General features: G+C 44.4%; 1 protein-coding gene across 3 annotated transcripts in view; it reads left to right on the top strand.

Moving 5' to 3' along the window:
• The first annotated feature begins 2,024 nt into the window (after nucleotides 1-2,024).
• Nucleotides 2,025-12,207, top strand: part of LOC126536446 (hexosaminidase D-like) — a 31,646-nt gene continuing 21,463 nt past the window's right edge. For 2 of the 3 annotated variants that reach the window (XM_055074014.1, XM_050183405.3), the window contains exons 1-8: nucleotides 2,025-2,556; nucleotides 2,668-2,722; nucleotides 2,807-3,004; nucleotides 3,233-3,311; nucleotides 3,405-3,490; nucleotides 4,045-4,228; nucleotides 6,720-6,794; nucleotides 8,305-8,500. In XM_055074014.1, coding sequence (XP_054929989.1) covers nucleotides 2,528-2,556; nucleotides 2,668-2,722; nucleotides 2,807-3,004; nucleotides 3,233-3,311; nucleotides 3,405-3,490; nucleotides 4,045-4,228; nucleotides 6,720-6,794; nucleotides 8,305-8,500 — 902 coding nt within the window. In that variant the 5' untranslated portion in view covers nucleotides 2,025-2,527. The remainder of the gene's footprint in view (nucleotides 2,557-2,667; nucleotides 2,723-2,806; nucleotides 3,005-3,232; nucleotides 3,312-3,404; nucleotides 3,491-4,044; nucleotides 4,229-6,719; nucleotides 6,795-8,304; nucleotides 8,501-12,207) is intronic. The other variant, XM_050183404.3, reaches the window with a different exon arrangement.

Here is a 12,207-nt window from a genome sequence, read left to right as displayed (position 1 = left end):
TAAGATCGCAGTTCTTGCCTCCGGAACTGCGGTCCTTAGTTTTCCTCTCGGATAGCTTCAGGACGACGGATAAGCGGCGACAGAGAACGCCGACGGGGAGACGGAGACCGACGGGTATTGAAGGGTCGGGAAAGAGGAGACGAGGCTTCGAAGGGCTGAGCGGCAGTAGCAGAGCGGGACGGAGAGTCGAAACCGTTACTTTGTGCCCTCGGAGAATCCGAAGGATACCATCCACGCCGACGGCAAAGCCGTGCTACATGCCCAGGTAGGCCGCACGAATAACAGATAGGCCGATTGTCATGGGTGCGCCATGGATTGAGAACAGTGGGCGGAGACTGTTGGAAATATTGGCGAGGTGGACGCACGGGCTGCTGTGGCGACCAGTAGCTGCTTGGGGGGGGGGGCAGGAGAATATGTTGCAGCTGCTTGCGGAGGTGAGGGAAAGGCGCTGGTAAGTCTGGATTGATTACCTGCAGAAGGAGGCCTTGGATTAGCGACAACGGCAGCGTACGTAAGTGGCACAGGCGTAGGAGGCGGTTGATGAGCAAGTGGTACTGCGTTAGCGACTTGTTCTTGTATAATGTAACGGAGATCTGGAGACAAGCGCGGCTCGGAGGCTGGAGCGACTGGCAGAAGAGAGAGTTGGCGCGCCACTTCTTCTCGTAGAAATTGCTTGATTCTGTCAAAAATTTCTGGACTGCAAGGAGTAGAGGTGACACCATCACTCAGAGCTGAAAGCGCGACGTCCGGAGCGAGTGCTTGGCGCGTAGAAAGCCGTTGTTTGCGCAGCTCCTCATAGCTCTGGCAAAGCGTTATGATGTCGTTGACCGTCTGAGGATTCCTTGCCAAGAGCATCTGGAAGGCGTCATCTTCTATGCCTTTCAAGATGTTCTTGACCTTGGCATCTTCGGTCATATCTGGGTCTATACGCCGGCAGATGTCAACTACATCTTCAATGTAGCTCGTAAAGGTTTCGCCCTTTTGTTGGGCACGACAGCGAAGCTGTTGTTCAGCCCGAAGTTTGCGCACAGCAGGGCGACCGAATACTTCCTGAAGTGCCGTTCGGAATGCTGACCAGGTGGAAAAGTCAGCCTCATGGTTGCGGAACCAAAGATGGGCGACCCCGGAAAGATAGAATGGTACGTAGCCAAGCTTGTCAGCTTCAGACCATTTGTTGTGTGCACTCACTCGGTTGTATGATGACAGCCAGTCCTCTACGTCATGATCGTCAGTGCCATTGAATATGGGAGGATCCCGTTGGCGTGGCGCACCAGGACAGACGACTGGAGGCGGTGCCATGGGTGGCGCGGTAGTACTAGTCTCCTCAGGCATGGGAGATGTGAGAGGGATCGTCCGGCTTCGGAGTTCCAGGTTTGCAATAAGTCCAGCACCTTCCACCAAATGTCGCGAAGCACTTTGAGCAGAAAACGTTCGCGACTAGAACGCTGAAGCAGCGAGAGGTAGTGTAGCCGACCGAGCGCCGAAACAAGGTTGTTCTTTCTCGTCGTCGCTGTCTCTCTCCTAGCCACAGCCCCACTGCTCCTTATTTTACAGTCCCGGCTTGTATATATATATATATATATATATATATATATATATATATATATATATATATATAGCCTGCTCGGTGTAATCGTTAAACCAACGAAGGAAGAAACAGTTGCAAACTTTATCACTGCTAGAGTGTGTCCACTTGAGTGTTGTGCAAGTGGCAGAACGTGTTCGTAATTATTTGCGAATAGTCAGTGGCTCTGTAATAGTAAATGCTTACGTCGAGAGCTTCTATCTGAATACTTGGGAACGAAGACGTTTTCCTCGACATTAAAACCACCAATTTTGATTACGTTTGTGTGACAACCACGTACTTCCTTTATAGTGACAACCATACACTCTTAAGCAAAACTACACCCTTTGGGTCGTATCTTGCCACACAGCAATAACCGTCATCTGTCTTGTCCGCATTTCGTTTCTTTAACGCTGCGAGCCCGGTACTTCCAAGTCGCGAACGGCATGCGCGTTATCAGCATGATAGAGCATTCTCGACAGGAAAGTAGCGAGCGCAGCGCTTTCTAGAAAGGAAACACAAGCAAGACAGATGACGATTATCGTTCTATGGCAAGATACGATACAAAAGGTGTATATATATTTGTTTAAGAGTGTAGAATAAAGAACTCCCGGCGACAATAACAGTGCAATTCAAATTTGCCGCTCTGCGCAACCGCCAACTCGTGTCCACATTCTTAACAGTCAAGTTAATTATTTTATATGTCTTTATTGTTATTTCATATTAAACTAACGCACTTGTGTGATTTAAGCTTGTTTATTTATAAACTACGCCGTTTTTTTTTTTTTTTTTTTTTTGTTGCGCAAGTCATTAGCTGTCAAGGCAAAGTCAAGATCAGCCAAGCCCGTCAGTGTTCGGTGCTGCTGCTGCTGCTGCTGTTTACAAACATTAGCGTACGCTGTTTCGCTTGTTCAATTAAGGCGCTTATGCCCTGCTCCTCAATGTGTATTGGAAGCAACGAAAATGGACGAACGTAAAGCATTTTTCCACCGGTATGTGCTAATGCGTTTCCGCGTTAAAAAATTCGCCTGCATTTTTATTCAGTAGTCGGGCGCGTTTGTTATCTCTGCTCGCGCGTCATTCCCGTCGGCAATCTATTCCAGGTTCGTTCACCTAGATCTTAAGGGAGCCGCCTTCAAAGTTTCCTATTATGAAGAGGTAAGTGTTATGGTTCAGCTGCTAAACAGTTCTGAATCAGTCTAGCTTCCTTCTAACGCTGCCATGCTCGTTCTTACTCCACAGTTGCTGCCACTCATCGCAAGAATTGGGGCGACTGGTGTCCTTATCGAATATGAGGACACATTTCCTTACTCCGGTGACCTCGAAGACCTCAGGCACCCGGAGGCGTACTCTCAAGAATGCGTTATGCAGATTATACAGATAGCCAAGCTTTCGAATCTCCTAGTCGTACCTCTGGTCCAGACGTTCGGCCATTTAGAGGTATGCATTCACAGGCGCTCCAGAATCGACTTCTAAACCCGTACCACTGCTTTGCGTCTCTGTATTCCGACTGTAAACATGAGAATTGAAATAGTTCAAATGCAACCATAAAGAGAGTATCAACGTCACATACTTCTAGCAGCCTCGCTCGCATCTAGTTGTTATTCCTGTGCGAGAGCCTAACTCTGAATCTTTTGTCATGATCAGCCACTAAAAATTATCTTCCAGTTCGTCCTGAAGCGCTCGAAGTTCTTCGAGTTCAGAGAAGTTGCACGGTACCCGAACGTGCTCTGCCCGTCTCACCCAAGTAAGCTAGCAAATATCGTGCTTTGTACCGCGTCATCTTCGCTAGTGTGCGCTGTTGTACATTATTCATTCATTCCTTCTCAACCCATGCCAGAATCATCGTCTCTAATCGAGGAAATGGTGACACAAGTGATGCAGCTTCACTCGGATGCGCAATGGTTTCATCTAGGTGCTGATGAGGTATGTAATTGCCTCCTTGCTCGTTGGTTAATGATAATTTTCATTATTTAAACCAGGGCTGGTGACCTCTCGCAGCCACAGGCAGAGTCAGCTTGAGCCTTCGGGGAGCATTGCAGTTAATAAACCACGTGAAGGGGAAAGCAAAGAGGGATGTTAAAGCAAAATATACACCTTCACGATTCCTTGTTTCAAAGAAAATATCATTCATACTTGTCATCTTGATCAGACTGATTAGATGAACTTTTCAGATTGCCTCCAGAGCAAAGTGCTTATCATACTCTCCTGGATCGCACTTTCTACACCATAAAAGACGCAGGTGTTTAGAGCAGTGAACCTACAGAGCATTGCTCTTTACATGGCAGCTTACGTGTGGTACTTCGCATCTTTGAGCTGACAGGCTATATGCATGATGGCACCACTCCAAGCGTTGTGGATTTTGGTTATTGGCAAACCATTGGTGTACAGCTCTGCAGTAGTTCAGGGCAGAACATTTAGGTGCTAGATGAAACGTGTTGTTCACCTGCTTGTCCTACAATGCGTGGCTTTGCTCCGAGGTCTGGCACCTGGGCCAGTGTGAACGGTGTCGTACGGTCATGGTGGACAAGCAGTGGGGCAAAGACCACCTGTACGTGGACTACTTGTCACGGATTGTGAGCACACTGCACAAGAAGTACCCCATGCTGAAGTTCATCGTGTGGGACGACATGATGCGCGACATGGACCCACAAGTAATCACCGGTTCGTGCATGTTTTCATCAATGCAATTGTAATGGCAGTAGTGCTTTACTTTGACAGGATATGTACAAATACATTGGAGCAGGCATTTTAACATGCACACGCACTTGCACATACACGCATGCACACTACTATATGTGCATATATCTTCTCTGCCAAGGTAGGCAACGTAAAAGGTGCCAATGGGGCATGTGATGTGGCCTTGTATCCGTAACACTGCAATATTAATACAACATTGGTCAAAGCATCTTCCTTGCATCAACACAGATTTAGTTTGGCAGAATGGTGTGAAACATGGTCTATAAGGCATTCCGCATACACGTACGGTGCTTTGTTTCAAGTTTTAGAAGTTCTAAAAATCACCTGTGGCAGATGGCACAATTCTATTCCTAGAACCGAATCACCTGAAACGGCAGACATGTGCACACGGAAGCAAAATGCATAATTGGATAATTTGCAAAATTTCACTAGTTGGCTTTTTAACGATTTACTTTAGGGCACATATTGCAGTTTACAACTTGCAGCCAGTGAGCTTGCAAAACATATCCACTTGGAATGAACACTGAGGATGACAACAGTTTCGAGATCTGCATTCCCAAAATGTGTGACAAAATGCTTGGTGTTCCTCATATTTTGGTCCTGCAGTGCATAAAAATAAAAATGTATTTTGTTAGGAAGGTAAGTGGAACAGCAGCGTGTTACACCCTCAACTTTGCTGGCACTTATCTCAAAACTGGTGCTAGATTCAGAATTAGTTCCAAGTGGATGTACATTGAGAGCTCAGTGGTTCCAAGATGATTGCAGTATATGCCCTAAATTAATTGGCTAATAAATTATTATTAAAATTTAAGAATTATCCAATCATGGATTTTGATTTTTGTGCAAGTAATGCCCACCTTTTGAAGCAATCTAGCTCAACGATTAGAATTATGCTACACTTTGCAGGGAATTTTTAAAAACATTTGTTAACAAGTAAATAAAACACCTGCTGCAAAGACAAAGCTTGATTGAAAGGTAGATTGCATGTGCAGAAATAACAGTCTAGTCTAATGACAACAATGCATGCAACTATAAGTTTATTTCAATGGTAGGTTTTAGTATTTTATATGAATGTGGTATTCAAATACATGCGGCAGTAACACACCCAGAACTGACATTTTCTTCTACTGCCGAGTAAAAAGAACATCATTAATATCTGGCATTCTGCCACACTCGTCAAGGGTACTCCCAAAATGTGTTCTCTGGAACCCTTTGCACTTTTTTCAGTTCACTAAGTATACCCATATCAATGCCTGTGCGGATTTATCAGCCTTTGCCTCATTGTTGTATTGCTACACATAGCCACATCCACATTTCTTTTAGTGAGAGGTGGAGATGCTGCTTTTTTTGTTGTTGCAGGATACGCGTTTGTGCAGGCACGAAGGTTGTGGCTAATACAAAAAGATACTTTTGGTATAGTGCCCGTTGACTACTCCAAAGTGTTGCAAGGCCATGTATCTGCAGCCTGCACAAAGAAAAGCATACGCACTAATACTTGTGCTCTTTTCAGTTCTTATTTTTCTGTTACTAAGGTTCTGTGACCAGTTGATAGAATGCGAAAATTCCTGGAGAACTCTGAATTTGCAGCACATATGGCTTGCTGATTTGGAACACAAACAATCATAGATTCTTTGGCACATTTTGAAGGCGATGCACTCTCTTCAAAGAAAGAACGTTTGAGAACTGCTGTCCCAGAACATCTGTGCAAGCAAGGAAGGCTGCCTTGGTTCATCATGTGTGTTGAAAAAATCTATAAAACTGCTACTGCTAGTACACATTATTTGCTTGCATTTCCTATGCTCTGCACATTGCTGCTGACCATTAAAGGCTCATTCACTCTGGCGACTCGCAAAGGTCGCATGACCAAGTTGATTGTCAAGCGACCAGCCTCATATGTTCGCTATGGTCGAACAGCGACTGTTTGGGGTCAGCCGATTGCTGCTAGCTTTTTCAATCGTGCGGTCACAAACCTACTGAGCCAATCAGCGGCAGAAGCATACGTAAGCAAATTGGTTGTAGGCGTTCTGTACGTGAACAGCATCAATCACGAGATATTTAATTGTGAAGACAGGCAGGTCACACTTGCCAGTGTGAACATTGCCGCCATGAGTTACTCCTTGGTCGCCAGTATTGGTCAGTCGTGAAACCTGTCAATTGCCAGTGTAAATAATACCTTAAAACCACGAATTTAGCAGATAAACGGTCCAATACTGTTTGCATTCATGTTAACGATTTTCTGAAGTGCGACAGCAAAGACAGGAGCATAGTATACATAAAAATAGGAGAAATGTTTCACTTGTAACTGAAAGTCTTATTATTCTATCGGAAATATTTGACGTGGTGAACAAGCAATCGTGTATGAGTGGTAGGGCAGTTATTTTTTTAGCGTAACTAAACAGAAGAAGGGAAAGGTGCATGGAACAAACTTACTTTTTTTTCATTCTTTCTCTTTTAGGTGCAGGACTGCATCATCTTGTGGAGCCCATGGTTTGGCATTACTTTCCTCAATCGGAGTTCCGGCTCAAGCAAAGTAAGCTGAATTGTGGTCTTGTTAATGCTCCTTTCCTGTTACGGTAGCAAACAAGATGCTACTTGATTAACCTGCCGTCCTTTCTGTTTCTCTCTCTCCTCCCGATGGAAGCATCTACTTTGGAGCATGACATTGGCCTCACATTCCACATGCGATTCTTATTGGTGGACTTCCGCAGTCTGAGCAGCTGTACTGATGTTACTTGTTATGGTGTCTTCACTGTCTTCTTGTAATGCACTGGTGCTTTTGCACTTTCTTAATGTATGTCTTGCATTATTGCAAAGCCTGATTGGGTTCTGTTGGTGCTGCTTTCCCATGGGGACAAGGTACCTTTGAGACCTCTTTTGGCTCCTCTACTACCTTGGCCACTGTTTGGATTCTTTGGAAATTGGTAATAAGGCACCGCAGCAATAGTGTAAAATTCAGATGAATTTCATTTTGCATAAGCCGTGCTTGTTTTGGCTTGGGTATTAACAGGTACAGGAAGAGAGCGAGATAGGAAGAGAGTGGTGTTGATGAGAGAGCACACATGCATAGCCGATATTCTAGTTGACATTAAGAGAGAAAAACTGGAGCTGGGCAGGCCATGTAATGCGCAGGGAAGACAACCTTGTAGACCATTAGAGTTACAGAATGTGTGCCACGGGAAGGGGAGCGCAGTCGAGGACGGCAGAAAATTAGGTGGAGTGACAAAATTAGGAAGTTTGTAGGTGCAAGTTCGAATCTACTTGCACAAGACGGGTGTAATGGGAGATCACGGGAGGAGAGGCCTTCATTCTGCAGTGGACATAAAAATAGACTGGTGATGATGATGATTCACATGGCTTATACGTCATATTTAAAATGCTATGCCAAGTCGTCATTATGTTGTTGTAAAGTGTGCCGTTCATATGGTGACCTTCAATTGTCACTTTCATGGCTACTTTTTGTCATTGTGGCCTATGATTGGCTTGATTTTCATTACATATGGAAACTATCATAGGTACTTTTTGAGCTGACGATTCGGCAACCCTGGGAGCTCTGTGTTGCCAGAGTTCGCTATCTAGAATTTCTCAACAGATGATTGGCAGTGCCCTTTTCATCTGTGGTTTGATATATCACGGTTGGCAGTTGTTACGACCACTATGTCAAGAGAATCCAGGGTGGCACGTCAGCCTTCGTGCTCATTTATTATTCACAGCCACGTCTGGTCAATAAATTACTACATAATTTTTCATTGCTCTAGAGCACTTACGGTTTCAGAACATAATTACTGGGCCAACAGCTGCCTGTAAAAGCAGCTAGAAACAAGAAAATTTTGTGCCTACTGCACTTGCCACTGTAGTGGAAATTCCGGCTAGTTTATTGTTCGTAAATAGACAATGCATAAAATGAGGGACAGAACACATGTCTTTGTGTATGTCTCTTTCCTGTTACATCCCTCATTTTCCGCTCTGGTATTAGTAGTCTTTTAGTAGTTTTCTATGCTGTCATGTTTACACTTCATTGTGCCATCATATGGGTCATGCAGGTATGTGGGACAAGTACCTTTCCATATTCCCCAACGTGTGGATAGCCAGTGCCTTCAAGGGGGCCACTAAGATCAACCAAATGCTGACGCCCACGTCCTTCCACATCAGCAACCATGAGGCCTGGAATAAGGTCCTCATGGACAACATCCAGCATGCAGGGTCGTTCAGGGGCATAGCCCTCACTGGCTGGCAGAGGTGAGGGGTATACGTATACAGGCAGTATGCGTCATTTGCATTTTGTTTTCATTCATCATCATCATCATCAGCCTATCTTATGTTTATTTTATGACGAAGGCCTCTCCCTGCAATCTCCAATTACCCCCTGTCCTGCGCCAACTGATTCCAACTAGAGCCTGCGAATTTCCTAATTTCATCACTCCACCTAGTCTTTTGTTATCCTCGACTGCACTTCCCTTCTCTTGGCAACCATTCAGTAACCCTAATGGTCCACCGGTTATCTAACCTGCGCATTACATGACCTTCCCAGCTCAATTTTTTTCTCTTGTCAATTAGAATATCGGCTATACCCGTTTGCTCTCTGGTCCAAACCACTCTCTTTCTGTCTCTTAATGTTATGCCTAGTATTATTTGTTCCATCGCTCTTTGTGCGGTCCTTAACTTGTTCTCAAGCTTCTTTGTCAGTCCAAGTTTCTGCCCCATATGTCAGCACCAGTAAAATGCACTGGTTGTACACCTTACTCTTCAATGATAATGGTAAGCTTCCAATAAGGAGCTGACAATGTCTGCCGTATGCACTCCAACCCATTTTTATTCTTCTGTGAATTTCCTTCTCATGGTCAGGTTTCCCTTTGAGTAATTGACCTAGGTAAATGTCCTCCTTCACAGACTCTAGAGGCTGACTGGCAATCCTGAACTCTTGTTCCATTGCCCAGCTATTCATGATTATCTTTGTCTTCCGCATATTAATCTTCAAACCCATTCTTACACTCTCTCTGTTAAGGTCCTCAATCATTTGTTGCGACTCGTCTCCAGTGTTGCTGAACAGGACACTGTCATCTGCAAACCAAAGGGTGCTGAGATATTCGCCATCGATCCTTACTACTAAGCCTTCCCAGTTTAATAGCTTGTATACTTCTTCCAAGCATGCAGTGAGTGGCATTGGAGAGATTGTGTCTCCTTGTCTGACTCCTTTCTTTATAGGTATCTTCCTACTGTAGAATTAAGGTAGCTGTGGAATCTGTAGATAGTTCCCAAAATATTTACGTAAGCAACCCGTACTCCTTGATTACGTAATGCCTCTATGACTGCTGGTATCGCTACTGAATCAAATGCCTTTTCGTAATCTATGAAAGCCATATAGAGAGGCTGATTGTACTCTGCAGATTTCTTGATTACCTGATTAGTGACATGGATCTGATCCATTGTAGAGTATCCCTTCCTGAAGCTAGCCTGTTCCCTTGGTTGGCTAAATTCCAGCGTTGCCCTTATTCTATCGGAAATTATCTTGGTGAATATTTTATATATAATCCTGGGAGTAAGCTGATGGGCCTATAATTTTTCAATTCTTTAACATCTCCCTTTTTGTGGATTAGTATAATGCTTGCATTCTTCCAGTTTCCTGGGACCATAGCAGTCATAGACACTTTGTATAGAGAGCCGCCAGTTTTACAAGCATTATGTCTACTCCATCTTTGATTAAATTGACTGTTATTACATCCTCTCCTGCCGCTTTTCCCCGTTTCATGACTTGCAAGGCCCTTCTGACCTCATTGCTAGTTATAGGAGTTGCTGTACGCTGTTCATTGCTGTTTTAAATGGAGTTATCCTGTGTCCTCTGGGTACTGTACAGGTCAGCATAGAATTCTTTCGCTGCTTTTACTATATCTTTGAAATTGTTGATAATATTACCCTGCTTATCTTTCAGTGCGTACATCTTTACCATGTCCTTTGTCAAGTTTTCTTCTCACTCATTTCAAGCTGCATCCATTTCTCACTGCTTCCTCAGTCTTTCTTACGTTGTAATATCGAATATCCTTTATTTTGTCCTTGTTGATCAGTTTTGACAGTTCTGCGAATTCTGTCTTATCTCTTGAGTTGGACACTTTCATTCTTTGTCATTTCTTTATGAGGTCTTTCGTTACTTCGAAGAGCTTGTCTACTGGTTGCCTTGGTGCCTTACCTCCCACTTCAGTTGCTGCCTCTGAAGCCAGCCTAGTTATGGTTTCATTCATTACCTCTATGTCATCTTCATCTCGCTGTTCTAAGGCTGCATATTTATTTGCAAGTACCAGCCTGAATTGGTCTTTTACCCTTACTGCGTCTAGGTTGGCATGTTTCTTCTTGACCAATTTTACTCTTTCTCTCTTCAAATTGAGGTGAATCCTAGACCTCACTAAGCTATAATCACTGCACTTTACCCTACCTAACACTTCTACAACCTGTACTATGCTGGGATTGGCAGAAAGTAAGAAATCAGTTTCATTTCTTGTTTCACCATTAGGGCTTTTGCAGGTCCACTATTTATTGCTACGCTTTCTGAAGAAGGTGTTCATTATTCGCAGCTTATTCCTTTCTGCGAATTCTACCAGCACCTCTCCTTTAGCATTGCTAGAATCGACGCCATAGTTGCCGCTTGCTTATTCACCGGCCTGCTTTTCCCCCACTTTTTCATTGAAGTCGCCCATTACTACAGTATACTGAGTTTGCACTTTTCTTATCGCTAATTCAACATCTTCATAAAACTGATCTACTTCATCATCATCATGACTGGATGTTGAGCATAGGCTTGTACTACCTTTAATCTATACCTATTATTAAGTTTGATTACCGCTACTGCTACCCTGTCATTAACGCTGTAGAATTTATCAGCGTTGCCCGCTATGTCCTTATGGATTAGGAATCCTGCCCCGTATTGCTTCTTATCTGGGAGACCTCTATAGCAGAGGACATGGCCGTTAGTCAGCACTGTATAAGCCTCACCAGTTCTTCTAATCTCACTTAGGTCAGTGATATCCCAAAAAATGACAGATAGTTCCTCAAAGAGTCCTGCTAAGCTAGCCTCACCCGACTGAGTTCAGGTGTTGTTAAAGGTTGCAAGAGTCAGTTTCCATTGGCGGCCTCTCTGGGTCCAGAGATTCTTAGCACCCTGTGCTGCATTACAGGTCTGACCGCCGCCCTTTGCCTTTATCTCTCTCTGTCTCTCTCTCTGTCTCTCTCTCTGACCACTGCCTTGGTCAGATGCTCCGCAGCTGCTGGGGACTGAGAGCCATGGGTTAATTCTAGGAATCATGAGGGAAGTAGTGGCCGAATACTACACCAAGGAGGCCAATTTCTGTCCTGGTCAGGGAGTGCCTTTGCTGAAGCTTAGTGGGCCTTCCTAATTTGGTTGTACCTGGATTAGTATAGCCCCACTCGCCCTCGGCATCTTTTGCCGGTGTCAGGCGCCATTCCAAGCCTGCAGATGTAGTGCACTGGAGGAGGTGAAATTCGAGCTCACCGTCCTCAGATTAAAAACAAAACAAACAACATTTTTTTATACGAGGATTTGAACTTCCAACTATGGCAACTGAGCATCTGACATCGCATAGTTAGATAATCCTGTAGGCGGCGAGGCTGCCTTATCGCGGAGAAGTCCAGCCCAGAGGTCCTTACATGCCTAAGAGATCCCTTGATTTATCTGCCATGAGCAGGTTTTTTTGCTGATCGCCAGAGGTTGCACAATACATATAGTGTCAATTCTCAATGGTCCTACCATTGTGGTTCCGGAATCTCATGTACGCATGCTGCCATTAGTGCGCCTAGGTACACAATATATTTTCGGCGAATTTGAACAGCACTTAAAACGTGTGAAAAAAAAAGAAAGAAAAAGGAAAAAGGTTTCAGCGCTTACCGAGAAGTCCCGAGTTGCGTTTAGCCAGAAATGCACCCATCCGCTTATTGTT

Source organism: Dermacentor andersoni, chromosome 4 (assembly GCF_023375885.2).
Source record: "Dermacentor andersoni chromosome 4, qqDerAnde1_hic_scaffold, whole genome shotgun sequence".
Taxonomy (NCBI): Eukaryota; Metazoa; Arthropoda; class Arachnida; order Ixodida; family Ixodidae; genus Dermacentor; species Dermacentor andersoni.
Note: the sequence above shows the minus strand (reverse complement) of the source record. Positions and strands in the feature narration are given on the sequence as shown.